At 42.3% G+C, this 21,986-nt stretch overlaps 1 protein-coding gene across 15 annotated transcripts in view; it reads left to right on the top strand.

Annotated features, from left to right (window-relative positions):
* Window positions 1-14,105: 14,105 nt before the first annotated feature.
* The window catches only part of CCDC88A (coiled-coil domain containing 88A), a 125,422-nt gene continuing 117,541 nt past the window's right edge, over window positions 14,106-21,986 (top strand). For all 15 annotated transcript variants that reach the window (XM_038750955.1, XM_038750954.1, XM_038750953.1 and 12 more), the window contains exons 1-2: window positions 14,106-14,168; window positions 14,987-15,090. In XM_038750955.1, the coding sequence (XP_038606883.1) occupies window positions 14,106-14,168; window positions 14,987-15,090 (167 nt within the window). The remainder of the gene's footprint in view (window positions 14,169-14,986; window positions 15,091-21,986) is intronic.

Below are 21,986 nucleotides of genomic sequence, written 5' to 3'. Positions count from 1 at the left end.
TTAAGTTGGCCCTTAACACAAGATTTTCACAATGTGGACTTTGGCCAAAGCCAGAATTTTCTTTAGGAAAATTATCTTCAAAGAATGTGTCTGGCCCATTCAGACATGGTCCCTGACAGATGTGCAACAAGTTATAGTCTGTCTCCACTCAAGCCCAAAAAAGGAAAAAAAAAACCATTTTAATTCCTTTGCAAGAAGTAATAGATGCAGTTTAGAAATAATTACAAGAACGCTGCGTCCCTATGGCTTATCCCGGAAACCTGATGTTTTTCATGATGACATGACAGCGCCTGGAGCTGTGCTATACACCCACTGGGCATTGAATAAATGTTAATTAATGATGGGGATGACATGTGCATATCGTACAGTTTTATGAGTTAATGTAGATGGTTGGTCTCATAAAAATGCATCCAGTTCTTTTAAATGGCATGAAACCGATTTAACCCTTCGGTGAGATTTAGTGAAAAGTGGTCTTTCTTTTCAGTCTTTACGCATTTAAAAAAAAAGTCAACAAATTCTCAAATGGGTCCAAATGCACAAAATGACATCAGATGAACAATGGTTCTAATGATTTTAAGTCTGGAGGCTTTAGGGGGTAAATTTAGATTGGTGATTATATGCATACTTGCAGTGCTTTTTTTCTGAAGGTAAAAATAGTTCAGGAATTATCGTTAAGCCTTCTATGCGGCTTCTGGGGAAGGGTTGGGGGATCAAAGCTTCTTTGTGTGCAGGGCTTCAAGTTAAGGGCAAGACTGAACCAAAATACAAATAAACTCAGCATTGATGCATGAGTCTAAAATTCTAAAAAAAAAAAGCTTCCCTCCCAGGATCCAACCCAAGAAACCTCCTTTATCACCTCCCTTTCTCGACCACATACCACCCACTCACTTTCTTTCTCACTTCTTCTTTCACTTTTCAGCCCATAAATTCTCTCCAAATCTTTTTTTCTTCTCTTTCTTGCTTCCCTGACGCTTCTCTTCTCTCATCAATTCTTCATATTCTCCTTTCCCCCCTTCAGTTTGTGTAATCAATCAATCAATCGTATTTATTGAGCGCTTACTGTGTGCAGAGCACTGTACTAAGCGCTTGGGAAGTCCAAGTTGGCAACATACAGAGACAGTCCCTACCCAACATTGGGCTCACGGTCTAAAAGGGGTAGACAGAGAACAAAGCCAAACATACTAACAAAATAAAATAAATAGACTAGATATGTACAAGTAAAATAAATAAATAAATAGAGTAATAAATATGTACAAACATATATACATATATACAGGTGCTGTGGGGAAGGGAAGGAGGTAAGATGGGGGGGATGGAGAGGGGGACGAGGGGGAGAGTAAGTATCCTCTACTCATCATCATCATCATCATCATCATCAATCGTATTTATTGAGCGCTTACTATGTGCAGAGCACTGTACTAAGCGCTTGGGAAGTACAAGTTGGCAACATACAGAGACAGTCCCTACCCAACAGTGGGCTCACAGTCTAAAAGGGGGAGACAGAGAACAAAACCAAACATACTAACAAAATAAAATAAATAGAATAGATATGTACAAGTAAAATAAATAAATAAATAGAGTAATAAATATGTACAAACATATATACATATATATAGGTGCTGTGGGGAAGGGAAGGAGGTAAGATGGGGGGATGGAGAGGGGAATGAGGGGGAGAGTAAGTATCCTCTAATCATCATCATCATCATCATCAATCGTATTTATTGAGCACTTACTATGTTCAGAGCACTGTACTAAGCGCTTGGGAAGTACAAGTTGGCAACATATAGAGACAGTCCCTACCCAACAGTGGGCTCACAGTCTAAAAGTGGGAGACAGAGAACAAAACCAAACATACTAACAAAATAAAATAAATAGAATAGATATGTACAAGTAAAATAAATCGAGTAATAAATATGTACAAACATATATACATATATACAGGTGCTGTGGGGAAGGGAAGGAAGTAAGATGGGGGGATGGAGAGAGGTCCTGTTCTCTATTTCCTGTTGCCCAGTCTTTTCCTTCTTTTTGGTGTTTCACCCTTTATCATTTCCTGTTGTATTTTGCTTTTTTTTTTTTAAAAAAAGTTCCTTTTTCTCCTTTATTCGTTTCTCTTCCTGATCTATTATTTTTCCTCCTGTTTGCCTTCGGTCCGGTTCTGCTCTTTTCTTTCCTATTTTTTTTTTTTTTTTTAATTCTAGGCACCTTCTCCCTCTCCCTTTCCTCATCCTCTTCCCCATGTCTGCTCATGCAGATAAACTGGCACGGGCCTGGCTCAGAGGTCTTCTGTTTCTCAGAAATGCCTGGGGGGAGCCAAGGGTGTCCCTTTTGTCCCCCCCCTCACCCCCTCTCAAAAGGCACAATGCAGCCCTTTGATCTCCCCAGCACCTGTTGCTCAGCTCTAAGGGTGTGGGAAGAAAGACGTTGCAGTGACATGAACATTTCTCCCCCTTGATTTTCCTAAAAATAGGCTTTAGTCATTTCGAATTCGCAGTACTACTCTAATCAAAGAATCGTAAACTTGCACTAGAAAACTTTTCAGAGGTCATTTGGCCCATGCAAAGCAAGCGCCTAAACTGAGCAAGGCTTACCAGCAGTGGCTCAGTGGCAAGAGCCCGGGCTTTGGAGTCAGAGGGCATGGGTTCAAATCCCGGCCCCGCCAGTTGTCAGCTGTGTGACTTTGGGCAAGTCACTTAACTTCTCTGGGCCTCAGTTCCCTCATCTGTAAAATGGGGATGAAGACCGTGAGCCCCCTGTGGGATAACCTGATCACCTTGTGACCTCCCCATCATCATCATCATCATCATCAATCGTATTTATTGAGCACTTACTGTGTGCAGAGCACTGTACTAAGCGCTTGGGAAGTACAAGTTGGCAACACATAGAGACAGTCCCTACCCAACAGTGGGATCACAGTCCCCAGCGCTTGGAACAGTGCTTTGCACATAGTAAGCGCTTTAATAAATGCCATTATTATTATTATTATTATTACAATGATGGTCTATTCTTTTTTGGTAAGATTTTCATGGATGGATTCAACGAGTCTTTTGTGGCCCTTTTCGATTACTTCTTTTGCAACGTGTTTTACTGGCTTTTATTTGCATTTCTCAAAGTAGGAATGGACCTCCACATTTTGGGTGGGGTAGAATTTAGAGGGGTACAGTTTAGAGAAGTAGCATGGCAATGGTGGATAGAGCATGGGCCTGGGAATCAGAAGGTCTTGGGTTCTAATTCCAGCTCCACCCCTTGTCTGCTGTTTGGCCTTGAAGAAGTCACTTTACTTCTCTGTGCCTCGGTTACCACCTTTGTAAAATGGGGGTTGAGACCGTGAGCCCTACATGGGACAGGGACTGTGTCCAGCCGATATTCTTGTCACCACCCCAGAGCTTAGTACAGTGCCTGTCACATAGTAGGTGCTTAAATACCATAATAATTATTATTATTTAAAGGAAAGAACTGAGCTTTTCATTTGAACCATGCACCCTTTCAGTGGACAGGAAATTGCGATAAAAATGAAGAACTGAACACTATTGACTTGAACCGTATGATTTACAAATATTGCTGTTATATAAATCCTCACTAAAGTACACATTTTTTTCCATTTAGAAGATCCTACATTGTTAATATACTGTCTTTTAGCAATTTTCAACAGCTTTGAAGGTAATGATCACAGCTAGAATTTTAACTTGTTTCATCACTAAAGTATCTTCCTTATCTTGCCTAATGTCTAGTAAGATGTCACGCATTCTACAAATGCTCAATATATGAGGACAGTGATCTTTCTTCTTGGTAGAAGTTAACTACTTTGCTACCTGAATTCAGTATCTTGAACCTATGTAAATTGTAAAATGAACTATTGAGATACATTGTTATTTATTCAAAGTGAAATTATTTATTATAAGTAGAAGTGAAATATTGCAATTGGAATACAGTACTTTTTTCTGGTATTTTTCACCATTTTCTTCATCTTGCCTATAAATATCTTTTGTTTTCTTCTTGGATTTGATTTGCTTTATTTCCTTCCACCAGCAGCACTGTAATTAACTATGAGTCATTGGTTGTATTGTATGGCTTTCAGAAATTACACGATGAAAAGCACAAATCTAGTAAACTGATACCATAATATGGGGTGTTATTTCTCTAGAAATGCCCAATATTTCAACATGATATGCAAGAGTCATATCATCCCACACGAGAACTAGACAGAGATATTTTACAATAGTAATTCCTCCAGAGGTTTATTTTCTAGTTCTGAATTTTACCAAGATCTTGGAAGAAAGAATTTTCTGGAGGTCAATTGTTCCACCTTCATTTTAAGTCCGGGGCAAAGCTTGAACGCTTTTCAATCATTAATCCCTGGAAACTGCCTTGCCTCAGGGTGATTGTTGCTTAATTAGGCAATGATTCCCATCCAATGGTCTACGAATCTTCAACAATCATATTTAATGAGTGCTTAGTGTGTGCAGAGCAACGTACTAAGTGCTTGGGAGAGTACAATACAGCAATAGTAGACACATTCACCGTCCCTAAAGCTTCCGGTCTAGAGGACTTCCATTAAAGTCACGTTGGTCGATTCTAGTTATAATAGGGGACAAATATAAACAATCAGTCAATCAATCAATCGTATTTATTGAGCGCTTACTATGTGCAGAGCACTGTACTAAGCGCTTGGGAAGTACAAATTGGCAACACATAGAGACAGTCCCTACCCAACCACTTGCCTCTTGCTCAGGCTGCTTAAAAATTGTGCTAGGGGAAAGAAATGGCTCCTGGGGAGAGGTGTGATTCCCTTTACAGTGAGGATATTGTCGTGGATGCCATATGTTCTCCTAGGCAGTCTAGTGTCTGTGAATTCTATTGTGAAACTGAAAATTCTCTGCCTGGGATGATTATGCCGCAAATACAGCTGGATTTGGTCCCCTGTTGGGCCTGGGGCAGGGGAAGGCTGGTGGGCTCCTCCAGGCCAAATTTGGGCCCCTCGTCTTCCCTGGTGCTTTTTCTTCTGCTCTCCTTTCTGATATTTCTGGGCCTGTTTTTAGATAATAACACCCATGGAGGTAAGAGTCGGGAGAGGAAGGTGTTATTGGGGTGTTTTACAGAGGATGAGTAGTGAACCTCGGGATGGCCGAAGTCCAGGGTGTTTCCCTTCTCCTCCTCTCACTTCCTTAAGGTCCAGCGGCCTGGGGCAACTGAGCTTCCTCTATTTATTTATTTATTTATTTTACTTGTACATATCTATATTTTATTTTTATTCTGTTAGTATGTTTGGTTTTGTTCTCTGTCTCCCCCTTTTAATCAATCAATCAATCAATCGTATTTATTGAGCGCTTACTATGTGCAGAGCACTGTACTAAGCGCTTGGGAAGTACAAATTGGCAACACATAGAGACGGTCCCTACCCAACAGTGGGCTCACAGTCTAAAAGGGGGAGACAGAGAACAGAACCAAACATACCAACAAAATAAAATAAATGGGATAGAAATGTGCAAGTAAGATAAATAAATAAATAAATAAATAGAGTAATAAATATGGACAACCATATATACATATATACAGGTGCTGTGGGGAAGGGAAGGAGGTAAGATGGGGGGATGGAGAGGGGGACGAGGGGGAGAGGAAGGAAGGGGCTCAGTCTGGGAAGGCCTCCTGGAGGAGGTGAAAGACTGTGAGCCCACTGTTGGGTAGGGACTGTCTCTATATGTTGCCAATTTGTACTTCCCAAGCGCTTAGTACAGTGCTCTGCACATAGTAAGCGCTCAATAAATACGATTGATGATGATGATGATTTATTTATTTTACTTGTACATATCTATTCTATTTATTTTATTTTAGTTTTATTTTGTGAGTATGTTTGGTTTTGTTCTCTGTCTCCCCCTTTTAGACTGTGAGCCCACTGTTGGGGAGGGACTGTCTCTACGTGTTGCAAACTTGTACTTCCCAAGCGCTTAGTACAGTGCTCTGCACACAGTAAGCGCTCAATAAATACGATTGATGATGATGATGATGATCACTCAGTGGTTGAAGGGGGCAGTGGTTAAGCGCCTACTATATGCCAGGCACTGGGGAAGATACAACCTAATCAGGTTGGACACAATCCGGGACCCTCCATGGGGCACAATCTTAATCCCCATTTTGCGGATGAGGTAACTGAGGCCCAGAAAAATGAAGTGACTTGCCCAAGGCCACGCAGCAGACAGGTGGTGGACCTGGGACTCAGGTCCTCCTGACTCACAAGCCAGTGCCCTATAATAATAATAATAGTGGTATTTATTAAGCGCTTACTATGTGCAAAGCACTGTTCTAAGCACTGGGGTCTTTACAAAATGATCAGGTTGTCCCATGCGGGGCTCACAAAGCATTAGGCACTAGGCAATGCTGCTTCTCATTCATTCATTCATTCAGTCGTATTTATTGAGCGCTTACTGTGTGCGGAGCACTGTACTAAGCGCTTGGGAAGTACAAGTTGGCAACATCTAGAGACGGTCCCTACCCAACAACGGGCTCACAGTTTAGAAGGGGGAGACAGACAACAAAACAAAACGTGTGAACAGGTGTCAAGTCATCAGGATAAATAGAATTAAAGCCAGATGCCCATCATTAACAAAATAAATAGAATAGTAAATATGTACAAGTAAAATAAATAGAGTAATAAACTTGTACAAACATAAATACAGGTTCTCACTAGGCTGGCTGCTTTTCTTCTTAATTCTTTTCTGGCTATAACACACCCACTTACTGCTACCGCTCCCTCCTCTATCCAGGTAGGAAGGGCAGGAAGGCGGATGGGTGAGAACTCACAGATTTTTTTTTTAGTGGGTTATTACCTGCTGCATTTTGAAAAGGAGGATTTTCAGTGCTACCTGGCTTGTGACTCTGTGCTGCAAACTAATTGATACTGGTACCTTGAAAAACATCCTGAACATAATTGTGCTTATTAAAGAAAGGGTGGGAAGGATGGATTAAGGTATACGTGATAAAGGATCTGATTGGATTGTAAAGCCAGTGTGAGACAGAGACTATTTGATAATCTATCTATGCCAAGTTTTGCTAATAAGTACCTAATAAGGGTTTAATAAACATCATAATTATTATTACAATTAGCATCAGGTGTTCCAAAAAGATAAAAATATGTAACCCGGCTTTCTTTTTCAGGGCAAAGAAAATAGGACCTGTGTCCTTTAAATACTTAATATTTACCCCACCCTCAGCCTTATGGTGTTTAAGTACGTATCCATAACATATTTTAATGTCTGCCTCCTCCTCTAAGCTCCTTGTGGGGAGGGAACACATCTACCCATTCTGCTCCACCGTACTCTCCCAAGTGCTTAATGCAGTGCTCTGCATCCAGCAAGGGCTCAACAAATAAATTTATAAATTGATTGATTGATTGATTTTTTTTGATTTTTTGATTTTTTGATTGATTGATTGATTTTAACTGGTTGGATTCTTGGGCTTTGCAAACGTGCCATTTTTAGTTTGTCCTTAAACTCAGCTAGCCTAGAACAGGGGGATTTTCAGTTGTTTCCCCAGATCTCAGTCTGGTCTGAAGCTTCCTGTTTTTCCAATTAACTCCTCATATTTCTTTGTTGAATTTTTTTTTCCCCTCTTTTTGGCCAAATCCAGAGACAGACCGGGAAGAATCTGAGTTTGCTGGGTCCTTTAGGGGGCCTCCAGATTTTTTTTTTGAGGGTGAGTAGAGAGTGCAGTTTGGGGGAATGCTGTTGACTGCCAAGTCGGAGGGGTATTTATTTCTCTACCCTTAGATGGAGGAAACTTTTTCGAGTGAAAAAGAGGCCAGGCTTCTGGAGGGAATTGGTAGTTGGGGGGAAAATAACTGTCCTAATTAAATCATTGCAATCTTATTTCAGGCTGTCCTGAGGGTCAGGTTTCTTTGTCTGGCTCCATGAATTCCTGAGAAATTTTCTAGGTGAATGTCAAAAAATATAACTGCAGTATCTTTTTGAGGAAAGGGCAGACCTTTCTAGCAGCCCATAATACACTCTCGTCTCGTTTCTCCGAAATAATTATCCGTGCTAGAAGAGAGAAAAACAGGTTTTGCCGAAGGATTTTCTGGATTATATTGGCGATTTACGTGGATGGGAGTATTCAGATATTTAAGACTAAAAACATAATCGGTTTATTTGTCACCGAACGTGGATGCTCTCCAAATGTTTTCTTTCAACAGCTCTTGTTTTTCACTGGAAATTTTTTTTAGGAGAAAACAGACTGAACCAGTGACTTGAACCCTGATTCCCACGATGTGTTGCAGCCTTCCTAGAGGGAATGTTGCAGCGTCGAAATGATTTTGCTGCTCTAAATCTTGTGGGCTTCAATCGTACCATTTTCGGAGGAGATCATTCTCGGGAATTGCACGATTGATAGAAGCAGGGAATGTGTCTATTGTTAGGGCGTACTCTCCCAAGCGCTTAGCACACTGTGAGCGCTCAACAAATACGACAGAATGAATAGGAAAAATAGATAATCTGTGGCTCCTGGGGACTTTCTGCTCCAAGGGGCGCGGTTGAGGACGTTTCACCGTGGAAAACCCGGTGGAAAACCAACCAAAAAGACAAAGTGTGGTTGTCATCCCCCCAGAAAACGAGGTTTAGCGTCTCCCCCTGACCCCCCATGCATGAGGAGATGTCGGGCAGGAGGAAGGCCTCAGCCTGCCATGTGGATCAATCAATCAATCAATCGTATTTATTGAGCACTTACTGTGTGCAGAGCACTGTACTAAGCGCTTGGGAAGTACAACTTGGCAACATATAGAGATAGTCCCTACCCAACAGTGGGTTCACAGTCTAAAAGGGGGAGACAGAGAACAAAACCAAACATACTAACAAAATAAAATAGAATAGATATGTACAAGTAAAATAGAGTAATAAATATGTACAAACGTATATACATATAGACAGGTGCTGTGGGGAAGGGAAGGAGGTAAGATGGGGGGGGTGGAGAGGGGGACGAGGGGGAGAGGAAGGAAGGGGCTCAGTGTGGGAAGGCCTCCTGGAGGAGGTGAGCTCTCAGTAGGGCCTTGAAGGGAGGAAGAGAGCTAGCTTGGCGGATGGGCAGAGGGACCGATGTGACATCCATTCATTCCTTCCTCCAGTCGTGTTTATTGAGCGATTACTAAGCGCTTGGGACAGTCCAATTCATTCATTCGTATTTATCGAGCGCTTACTGTGTGCAGAGCACTGTACTAAGCGCTTGGGAAGTACAAGTTGGCAACGTATAGAGGCGGTCCCTCCCCAGCAACGGGCTCACAGTTCATTCATTCATTCATTCCTTCATCCAGTCGTGTTTATTGAGTGACTACTTAGCGCTTGGGACAGTTTAATTCATTCATTCGTATTTATCGACTGCTTACTGTGTGCAGAGCACTGTACTAAGCGCTTGGGAAGTACAAGTCGGCAACGTATAGAGGCGGCCCCTCCCCAACAACGGGGCTCCCAGTGCATTCATTCATTCATTCAATCGGATTTATTGAGCGCTTACTGGGTGCAGAGCACTGTACTAGGCGCTTGGGAAGTCCAAGTTGGCAACATCTAGAGACGGTCCCCACCCAACAGCGGGCTCACAGTCTAGAAGGGGGAGACAGAGAACAAAACATATTAACAAAATAAAATAAATAGAATATGTACAAATAAAATAGAGTAATAAATATGTACAAACATATATATATATATATACATATATATATATATATATATATACAGGTGCTGTGGGGAGAGGAAGGAGGTAAGGCGGGGGGGGATGGAGGGAGAAGAAAAACATATACATATAAACATATTCCCCCTCTCCATCCCCCCCATCTTACCTCCTTCCCTTCCCCACAGCACCTGTATATATGTATATATGTTTGTACGGATTTATTACTCTATTTATTTATTTATTTTACTTGTACATATCTATTCTATTGATTTTATTTTGTTAGTATGTTTGGTTTTGTTCTCTGTCTCCCCCTTCTAGACTGTGAGCCCACTGTCGGGTAGGGACCGTCTCTATATGTTGCCAATTTGTACTTCCCAAGCGCTTAGTACAGTGCTCTGCACACAGTAAGCGCTCAATAAATACGATTGATTGATTGATTGATTGTTCTCTGTCTCCCCCTTCTAGACTGTGAGCCCACTGTTGGGTAGGGACCGTCTCTATGTGTTGCCGACTTGTACTTCCCAAGCGCCTAGTACAGTGCTCTGCACACAGTAAGCGCTCAATAAATACGATTGATTGATTGATTGATATACAGGTGCTGTGGGGAGGGGAAGGAGGTAAGGTGGGGGGATGAGGGGGGAGAGGAAGGGGGGACGGACAACGAATCAATCAATCAATCAATCGTATTTATTGAGCACTTACTGTGTGCAGAACACTGTACTGAGCGATTGGGAAGTACAAGTTGGCAACATATAGAGACAGACCCTACCCAACAGGGGGCTCACAGTCTAAAAGGGGGAGACAGAGAACAAAACCAAACATACTGAGCATCAGTACCGTCCAAATAGATCAATAAAATTATAGATCTATAGACTATATATATGCACTTACTGTGTGCAGAGCACTGTACTAAGCGCTTGGGAAGTACAAATTGGCAACATCTAGAGACAGTCCCTACCCAACAGGGGGCTCACAGTCTAAAAGGGGGGGGTCAGGGAACAAAACCAAACATACTAAGCGTCAGTACCGTCCAAATAGATCAATAAAATTATAGATCTATACACTATATATACGCGCTTACTGTGTGCAGGGCACTGTACTAAGCGCTTGGGAAGTACAAGTTGGCATCATATGCAGTCAATCAATCAATCAATCATATTTATTGAGCGCTTACTGTGTGCAGAGCACTGTACTAAGCGCTTGGGAAGTACAATTTGGCAACATCTAGAGACAGTCTCTACCCAACAGTGGGCTCACAGTCTAAAAGGGGGGGACAGAGAACAAAACCAAACATACTAAGCGTCAGTACCGTCCAAATGGATCAATAAAATTATAGATCTATACACTATATACACGCGCTTACTGTGTGCAGAGCACTGTACTAAGCGCTTGGGAAGTAGAAGATGGCAACATTTAGAGACAGTCCCTACCCAAGAGTGGGCTCACAGTCTAAAAAGGGGGGGACAGAGAACAAAACCAAACATACTAAGCGTTAGTGCCGTCCAAATAGATCAATAAAATTATAGGTCTATACACTATATATATGCGCTTACTGTGTGCAGGGCACTGTACTAAGCGCTTGGGAAGTACAAGTTGGCAACATATAGAGACAGTCCCTACCCAACAGTGGGCTCACAGTCTAGAAGGGGGAGACAGGGAACAAAATCAAACATACTAAGCGTCCAAATAGATCAATAAAATTATAGATCTATACACTATATATACGTGCTTACTGTGTGCAGAGCACTGTACTAGGTGCTTGGGAAGTACAAGTTGGCAACATAAAGAGACGGTCCCTACCCAACAGGGGGCTCACAGTCTAAAAGGGGGGGGACAGAGAACAAAACCAAACATACTAACCGTCAGTACCGTCCAAACAGATCAATATAATTATAGATCTATACACTATACATATGCAATTACTGCGTGCAGAGCACTGTACTAAGCGCTTGGGAAGTCCAAGTTGGCAACATCTAGAGACGGTCCCTACCCAACAATGGGCTCACAGTCTAAAAGGGGGAGACGGAGAACAAACCCAAACATGCTAAGCGTCCAAATACATCAATAAAATTATAGCTCTATACACTATATATACGCGCTTACTGTGTGCAGAGCACTGTACTAAGTGCTTGGGAAGTCCAAGTTGGCAACATCTAGAGACGGTCCCTACCCAACAGTGGGCTCACAGTCTAAAAGGGGGGGCCAGAGAACAAAACCAAACATACTAACCGTCAGTACCGTCCAAACAGATCAATAGAATTATAGATCTATACACTATACATATGCAATTACTGCGTGCAGAGCACTGTACTAAGCGCTTGGGAAGTCCAAGTTGGCAACATATACAGTCAATCAATCAATCGTATTTATTGAGCGCTTACTGTGTGCAGAGCACTGGACTAAGCGCTTGGGAAGTCCAAGTTGGCAACATCTAGCGACGGTCCCTACCCAACAGTGGGCTCACAGTCTAAAAGGGGGGGGGGGGGGGGACAGGGAACAAAACCAAACATACTAAGCGTCAGTACCGTCCAAATGGATCAATAAAACTATAGATCTATACACTACACATTTATCTATCTATCTATCTATCTATCTATCTATCTATCTATCTATCTTATCTATATATAAATCCTATCTATCTATCTATCTATCTATCATCTATCTATCTATCTATCTATCTATCTATCTATCATCTATCTATCTATCTATAGGATCTATCTATAGATCCTATCTATCTATCTATCTATCTATCTAGATAGATATATCTATATCTATCTATATAGATAGATATCTATATCTATCTATATAGATATATATCTATATCTATCTATCTATCTATCTATATAAGCGCTTGGGAAGTACAAGTTGGCAACATATACAGTCAATCAATCAATCGTATTTATTGAGCGCTTACTGTGTGCAGAGCACTGGACTAAGCGCTTGGGAAGTCCAAGTTGGCAACATCTAGCGATGGTCCCTACCCAACAGTGGGCTCACAGTCTAAAAGGGGGGGGGGGGGACAGGGAACAAAACCAAACGTACTAAGCGTCAGTACCGTCCAAATGGATCAATAAAACTATGGATCTATACACTACACATTTATCTATCTATCTATCTACCTATCTATCTATCTATCTGATCTATATATAAATCCTATCTATCTATCTATCATCTATCTATCTATCTATCATCTATCTATCTATCATCTATCTATCTATCTATCTATAGGATCTATATAGATATATCTATATCTATCTATATAGATATATATCTATATCTATCTATATAGATATATATCTATATCTATCTATATAGATATATATCTATATCTATCTATCTATCTATATAGATATATCTCTATATATCTATATAGATATATTTATATATCTATATAGATATATATCTATATCTATATCTATCTATACAGATATATAGATATATATATAGATATACCTATCTATATAGATAGATATATCTATATAGATAGATATATCTATATATCTATATATATCTATATAGATATAGATCTATATCTATATATCTATATCTATATATATCTATATAGATATAGATCTATATCTATATATCTATATCTATATATATCTATATAGATATAGATCTATATCTATATAGATAGATAGATAGATAGGATGTGAGCCAAGGGAGCCTCCCCCCCCCCCCCCGGGGCTGAGGCGGTGGCGGCCTGCGGCGCATGCGCGCGCGCGTGTGAGGGGGCGCGCGCCCCCCTACAGCGGTTTCTATGCCCCCCCCCCCCCCCCCGCTCCAGAGGCGGGGCGGCGGAGGGATACGGGGCGCGGAGGGAGCCGGCGCGCGCCCGTTGCCGGGGGCGGGGCGGCGCGGGGTGTGATGCGGCCCGGCCCTGCGGTGCGGCGGCGGCGGCGGCCGTTACTCCCGCTCCTCCTGAGGAGGAGGAGGAGGAAAGCGGGGGCTGAGCGCAGCGTTTAGGGCAACGTCGGAAGGGCGGCGCATCCCTGGCAACGGCCGGGGGAAGGAGGGAACAGCCTGGCCCCCTTTTTTCCCCCCTCCATCGCGGGGTTAATCTCCTTTGGGGAAGCTGGACCGGAATTGGTCGTCAAGGAGCCCGAGAGGCGTGAAGGGCTTTTTGTCTCCGGGGCCTCGGCCCCTTCCTTCCCCTTCCCCTCTCCCTCTCCCGATGCCCTCTTCCCGCCCCTCCTCGCCCTGGACAGGCATTCCCAGCCCGCCGAACCCAATCCCTCGGGATTTCGGCTCCTCCTCTCCCTCTCCTTGAGGAAGGATAGGATTCCCTCCCACGATGGGCCCTGGAAATGGAGTTCCACTGATTTCCACCCATCCCTTCAGTATTTAGGGACCTCCACACCAATTCCCTCTGCCTATCCCGCCCCCCCCCCCTTTTTCCCCATTATTATTATTCTGATTGAGAATTGCTTTTAACCATCCTTTGAGCTGTAAAAATGGAGAGCGAGGTTTTCACTCCCCTTCTGGAGCAATTCATGGCCAGCGCCTTGGTCACTTGGGTAAGTGATAGATTTTACAGACACACGCAAACACACATATTCACGCAAACACACAGATTCCATTTGCACGTTGCGGGCACACACATATTCCATTTGCACGTTGCGGGCACACGCATATTCCATTTGCACGTCGCAGGCACACACATTCCATTTGCACGTCGCGGGCACACACATATTCCATTTGCACGTTGCGGGCACACACATATTCCATTTGCACGTTGCGGGCACACGCATATTCCATTTGCACGTCGCAGGCACACACATTCCATTTGCACGTCGCGGGCACACACATATTCCATTTGCACGTTGCGGGCACACACATATTCCATTTGCACGTCGCGGGCACACACATATTCCATTTGCACGTCGCGGGCACACACATATTCCATTTGCACGTCGCGGGCACACACATATTCCATTTGCACGTTGCAGGCACACACATATTCCATTTGCACGTTGCAGGCACACACATATTCCATTTGCACGTCGCAGGCACACACATATTCCATTTGCACGTCGCAGGCACACGCATATGCCATTTGCACGTCGCAGGCACACGCATATTCCATTTGCACAGTGCAGGCACACACATATTCCATTTGCACGTCGCAGGCACACACATATTCCATTTGCACGTCGCAGGCACACATATTCCATTTGCACGTCGCGGGCACACACAAATTCCATTTGCACGTCGCGGGCACACGCATATTCCGTTTGCACGTCGCACTTCCACTGCATGATGTGCGGGAGAATTGTGCCTTGCTGCAGAGATGGAGGTGGGAGTCGGTGTCGTGATGGTGGTCGTTATGTTGCAGGTTAAAACGTTTGGACCTCTGGCTGCTGCAGGGAGCGGGACCCACTTGGATGAATATGTGGCGTTGGTGGACGGCATATTCCTGAACCAGGTCATGCTGCAAATGTAAGTGTCCATCTCTCCTTCTTTTAGGCATCTCGCTTTCCGGTCGACGCTTCAGATCGGGCTTGCGAAAGTGTCAGACTAGGGAACGGCTTTTGGGCCGGAGGGGGTTCTTGTGGTTCAAGCGTTGGACCCCGAATGGATCTCAGTAGCACCCATTTTCTGTGCCATTTGGTGCCACAGCCGTTTTATTTCTGAAGGTGGGCCCCTCTAGTAATTACGGAAAACCGACTTTCCGTCTTAAAAAGAGAATCGTGCTTTGTCTCGTTGGCGTAAGCGCAGGAAAGCACATTCAAGTTATGCCACCTTTGAATACAGATTTTTAAAAGGGAAGACGTGGGTTTCCCGGAAAAGTGATGGATTTACTTTTCTTATGGATCTGTGGCATCCACGTTCCCCTTGAACACTAGTGCCTAAAATGAATGGTTCGTCTTTTCAATCTGGAAGACGTGGGTTTCCCAGAAAAGTGACGGATTTACTTTTCTTATGGATTTGTGGCATCCACGTTCCCCTTGAACACTAGTGCCTAAAATGAGTGGTTCGTCTTTTCAATCTGGAAGACGTGGGTTTCCCAGAAAAGTGATGGATTTACTTTTCTTATGGATTTGTGGCATCCACGTTCCCCTTGAACACTAGTGCCTAAAATGAATGGTTCGTCTTTTCAATCTGGGAAACGACTAGCAGATTTCGGAGGATAGAATTTCAAACCACAGATCGGATTGGTGAGAAGACCGTCTATGATGCGATCTTTAGCAAGTTGTGTTAAGTGCTTGTAAAAATGGTGAGGTCCTGCCAGATAGCATATTGTGGGGCATACCGTGCTTGTCAAGGGAATGCATTTTTGAAGAAACCGTGGTAAAGTTTTGAAATGGTACATAAATGAGATTTTGCTCACATGCAGTTAATGGGTTTAACAGTTAAGTGGTCTTTGTCTCTGATAGTCATAGTCTGGGGAATCAAATTAAACTCTCGAATGCATTTCTCTAGTTAGAATGAATGGAAATTTCACTGGTGAGAACTAATCTTTGAAATTGCAATACTGGTGAAAATCAGAACATTTTGACACTATTTTGATGCTTCAGGAAATAAATGCTCACGTTAAAGACATAGCGGTGGCCATTCTAATTTTGATCTATTAAGAAGAATCTGAGCACTATACACTAAAATAATTTGATTTCAAGACAATGACACCCACTTTATAGTGGAATTTAATGCATCATTGATAACTGTTAGGAACAGAACGTTTCCTATTTCCAGAACACTATTTTATAGGAATAAAGCCTAAAAAGTGGGCATGAATTCAAGTCCATCAAAAAAGGTTCCAGTGATAACTTTAAGCCAGATATCCTTCAAATGCAGGCCATGTGTGTGCTCAAAAAGCAGTTTCAGGCTCCATTTTCAGGCCGTATTGTTGAAATATAATTTGTCAAAATGCCTTGCTTAGGTTTGAAGAATTATGATTGTTAATACGGCACCAAGTGACATTGTTTTGTTATAAGGCCCCTTTATAAAAACAACACTAACAGTAAAACAATGAACATCCCTTATGAAAAATAATGTTTTAGGTAATGTAACATATTTCCCAAAGATGCAGGGATTTAAGAAGTATCGGCTGGAAACATTTAAGAGTTTAAAAGCATATTATTTTAAATTTATTCTTAAAAATTACATTGTATAGAGATCAGCAGTATGAGGAACTATATATGAATGATCTAAACATTTTTGTTTGTTTAAAGGAAGTTCTGATTCATAATTTCATTTCCAGTTTCTGAAAATTAAGCGCTTAAACAAGATTTGTGGAAACTTTACAAAAAATTAAGATTGCAATTTTTTGGGGAAAGTAGATGCTAAGACAATGAAGTGAAATTCTATACTAGGGTGAACACATGACAGGATGTGAGGCTGTGATGATGGTATTCCCAATTTGTTCTTAATAAAATGGCTTTCATTCTAACTGAATAATTGTAGAATTGTGACCCCATGCAAGGGAGGCTAAAAAGTGTGGTGTGTCAAATGCCAGAAAGATATACTTTGAGGCAATTTGGTTTCTTCTTTGACTTGGGAATTCCACTTCCTTTCATCCCTGTTTGATATTTTGTCTTTTCTTTTCTTTTGAAAATAAGGGTTTTGAGACTTTCCTGAATTCTGGCTAGCGTTTGGAGTAAGAGAAGCTGGTGACACATTTTTCTCTGACTATGGTTTTAAACTGCTTGGCATTTAGCTTTGGAAATAATGGCATCTCAAAGCACAGGAATGGTTTTTCTTTTCTTGAGAAGTACAGGTTTTCTTCCAAATCTAATTTTAGCTTTAGTTCAGTTTCCCTTAATAGTTTCTAAATTGTCATGGATGGGGCTTTCAAAAAGGACTCACCTCTATTATAGCACTAAACATCTGCCCTTTATTCAAATACTTCAAAACAACATTTGGTCGTATTTTCTGAGTGCTTACCATATGCAGAGCATTATACTAAGCACCTGGGAGAGCACAGTACAACAATAAACACACATTCCCTGCCCACAACGAACTTACAGCGTAGAGGGGAAGGCAGACGTTAATGTGAAATTCATTTTTCCTCATTTTTACTTTTTGTCTGGCTTACCGTTACGATAGGTGGCATTGGCACAAATCGTTTACAAGTTTTCTAAGTAACATATATGATCTGCTTTGAAATGGTATATTACAAATGATTTATATTAATATCTATCTCCTCCTCTAGACTGTAAGCTTGTTGCAGGCAGGGAACGGTTCTACCGGCCCTGTGTATTGAGCTTGCTGTTGAACTTGGAGAAGTCACTCATTAGTTATCTTTAGTTTCCTTCATTTTAGTAATCCCAAGATAACGTTTGTCACACCCTTCACAAATAAGCACATCGAAAAAGAAGCCAGGAGTTTATATAGTATCACTGCACTGTTATATATAGATGTTTCTCATACTCGGGACTGAACTGGCAAAGCCATCACCAGCTTAAGAAATAGAATGCAGAATGTGTTTGTTTTTAATACCCCTAACAAAATCTTCCTTGTTAGCTGAAGGGGCTTTCAATTCAGCAAGAAGGGAAGCAGATCAATCAGTGGTATTTATTGAGTTCTTACTGTGTGCAGAGCACTGTACTAAGCCCTTAGGAGAGTACAATACACCAGTATTGGTAGACACGTTCCCTGCCCAAAACAGGCTTACAGTCTAGATGGGGAGACAGTTGATAGCACAAAGCAAAGCATCTAGGTTGATGGGCAGGCAGTATTTTCCTTTGTGTGTATGGAATGTATCTGACAGCTCTGTTAATCAATCAATCAATCAATCATATTTATTGAGCACTTACTATGTGCAGAGCAGTGTACTAAGGGCTTGGGAAGTACAAATTGGCAACATATAGAGACAGTCCCTACCCAACATTGGGCTCGCAGTCTAAGAGGGGGAGACAGAGGAAAAAAAAAACCAAACATACTAACAAAATAAAATAAATAGAATAGATATGTACAAGTAAAATAAATAAATAAATAGTTGTATTATACTCTCCCATGAACTTATTACCATGGTCCGTACATAGTAGGTGCTCAGTAAATACTACTGATTGATTGATTCCTGTAAAAAATATCTAGCTATTGATCCGGGAATATGTCCAATTGGCAGCTGCTGCCCTAGGCTGAATATGGAGCTGCTTTGCTGTCCATACCTTTCAGTCAGTCAGTTTCCCTAGATTCTGAAGACTGTTCTTAAGCTCCCTTGATCAATCAATCAATCACTCGTATTGAGCGCTTACTGTGTGCAGAGCACTGTACTAAGCGCTTGGGAAGTACAAGCTGGCAACATACAGAGACAGTCGCTACCCAACAGTGGGCTCACAGTCAGTGTGAAGAGTTTAGGACAGGGCTGAAAGAGGGAAAAGACTGAAGTACTATTATACTATTAGTTATCTGTGGAAGTGCAGAAATCAAAGTTCCTATGGCAACGATTGAAGTTGGGGTAATGGCATATGGCCTCAAATATAATAGCCTTGTTTAAACAGTACAGTCTTCTCTACTGGCAAGTTGATGCCATAGTTTGGACCAAAAGGGGTATTTTTAGTAGAAAGTTTCTTTCAAAACTTTATTTGGACCCTAGGCATTCTTGGCCAGATAGCTTCATAGAATATAAAATGTATAATAATCTCATGATGTTATTTAAAATTTTTCCTAATGTAAATTGTTCTACAGATAGCCATCGGTGCTTCTTTTTCGATTATGTTAAGCCTTACTCTCCCGTTTTTTTGTTTGTTTTTTTTTAAATGGTATTTTTTAAGCAGTTACTAAGTGTTAGGCACTGCTCTAAGGGCTGGGATAGATACAAACTGATCAGGTTGGACACAGTCCATGTCCCACATGAGGCTCACAGTCTTAGTCCCCATTTTACAGAGGAGGTAACTGAGGCATAGAGAAGTGAAGTGATTTGCCCGGGGTCTCACAGCAGACAAGTGGCAGAACCGGAATTAGAACCCAGGTCCTTCTGACTCCCAGGGCCCCTGCTCTAACCACTAGATCATGCTGCTTCTCAGCTTGTTGCTATCTGCTCCACCCCCAAATAGTGGTACGTTGACACCTAGGAGTGATTGTGGTGCTGTACGGGTTCAATTTATAAATCTCTGTGCCCTGTAATCTGGGGATTGGAATCTACCCATTTCTATTGTAGAAACCACACAAATCTCTGGATAGCAGCTTAGAGATGTTGTGACCCCCCGTGCACTTCTTCGGAGGGGAGAGACAGACTCTCAGTAGGTTGTATTTTTTTTTTTTTAATAGTGAAGAGGTGAACATTTTTCAGATTTGACATGGGGTGTTTTGTAACCTGTGATCCATATAGTGTGCCTGGCCACACTACTTAGTCTGTTCACCTGGAATTTAATATTTTAAAGATGAATCATAGACTCCTTTATGCAACTCTTCCTGTAAGAGCTTGTGATTTTGCCCTTATTCTCCGTTATTGGGGAACGATTGAGAAACTCAAAATGACTGGCTCTGTGAGCAGCAAGATATTTGTCAACTTCTGCAATTAGCTGAGGTCTTTCAATATTTTCTCGACTCACAAAGTGGCATGGGAAATGATCATTACCCCGTATGTTTCAGGGGGTCTGAGATCAAATTTGAATATTACTGAGGAATTTATTTAGGAATTGTAAAGTCAGAAGTGGCTTTAACACCCAAAGTTCATAATAATATTTTTTTATTACCCAGCTTCCTTGCCTGCATCAGAAACAAGGAATACTGTCAAGGCTTCAGTGCCAATGGAAAAATACAAGTGGCTTACAGACTGAAGACTGCTCTTTAGTGATTATTTACATTGTGGTGCATTGCAGTGCTTTTTTAACTCTTCTCATACATTGGCTTTATAATCAATTCAGCGGTATTTATGGAGCAGTAATTACATGTAGAGCACTGTTCTAAATGCTTGGGAGAGTTCAGTACAACAGAATTAGCAGATACGTTCCCTGCAAATAATGAGCATAGTCTAGAGACGTTATGAAATGCATGATGATTAGCATGTGTTTCTGGAAATTGGTCTGTAAATGTTCCATCCCCTGTTGACACTAAGAGTCTTGAAAGAAGACTGTGATTATAAATAATTTATATGAACATCTGTCTCCCCCTCTGGACTGTAAGCTCACTGTGGCAGGGAATGGGTCTGCCAACTCTTTTGGATTGCAGTCTTCCAAGCGCATAGTACAGTACTCTGCACCCAGTAAGCGCTCACTACATATAAGTGCCGCTACATACCATCGATGGTGATGATGATAATAATTTGATGCTTTGCTTTTTCCATTGCTGTTAGAAGATTCATAGACTCGTTAAGCTGATTTACTGCAGGGACTCCAGCTTCATGTAGGCAATGAGAGCCGTTGCCCCCATGAGTCTGGTGTGAGATCGTGAAATCGCTAGCTTCACCCCATAAGCATTTTTGGCAAGGTAGTCAGCCCAAGCTAGCCCACCCATTGAAACTGGAAAAGGTCCAAAAGTAGCGTCGAAATGTTGACATCTCTTTTCGCCCCTGCTGGGAAGGCTGTGGTGCCCATCTCGGTCTGGGAGTCCATGGGATTCCCGTCGTCCTCTCCCGGTTCCAGGGTTAGGCCAGAAGCTCCTGGAATCGAGTGAGGACAAGCCCATAGGCCTGCTTCACCCTTGATCCACGGACGGTCCGAGGCAGATGTCCGGTCTGCAGAGCCGCAGCCGGGGCCAGTCTGCGCAGCCCCTGTGCCCCTTCCAAGCCTGGAGTCCTCAACCGTTGCCACCGCCTCCTGAATGGCAGCTCAGCCAGGTTGACCCGGGCTGGGGCTAGAGTTCCTGCCTTTTGGCTGGCAGTGGCAGCTGTGACAGCAGTGGAGGACGGTGGAAAGCTCTTCCTCTCGATGAATGGGATGTATTGAGTGCTTTCTGGCTGCACAGCACAGTACTGAATTCATGAAAGAGTACAATGGAGTTGATAGACACAGTCTTGGCCCTCAAGGGGCTCATGGTCTAACGAGGGGGGATGGACATTAAAATGAATTACAGCTAGAGAAGCAACAGTGTAAGGATGTGAATTTAACTGCCATAGGAATGGAGATGGTGTGAGTCTCAAAATGCCTAGGGTGTACAGATCCAGGTCAGTCGATCGTATTTATTGAGCGCTTACTGTGTGCAGAGCACCGTATAAGTGCTTAGGAGAGTACAATATAATAATGAACAGACACACGTTCCCTGCCCACCATGAGCTAACAGTCTAGAGGGACCCAAGTGCAAAGGGGACACAGAAGGGAGGGAGAATAGTGTGGGAAAATAAGAGGCCAGTTAGTAAAGGCTTTCTGGAGGAGCTGTTTTTGAGTAGGGCTTGGAGGATGGGGAGAGCGATGGTCTGTTGGATATGAAGAGGGAGGGAGTTTCCCGTTCCT

The sequence above is a fragment of the Tachyglossus aculeatus genome, chromosome 9 (assembly GCF_015852505.1).
Source record: "Tachyglossus aculeatus isolate mTacAcu1 chromosome 9, mTacAcu1.pri, whole genome shotgun sequence".
Lineage (NCBI taxonomy): Eukaryota > Metazoa > Chordata > Mammalia > Monotremata > Tachyglossidae > Tachyglossus > Tachyglossus aculeatus.
Note: the sequence above shows the minus strand (reverse complement) of the source record. Positions and strands in the feature narration are given on the sequence as shown.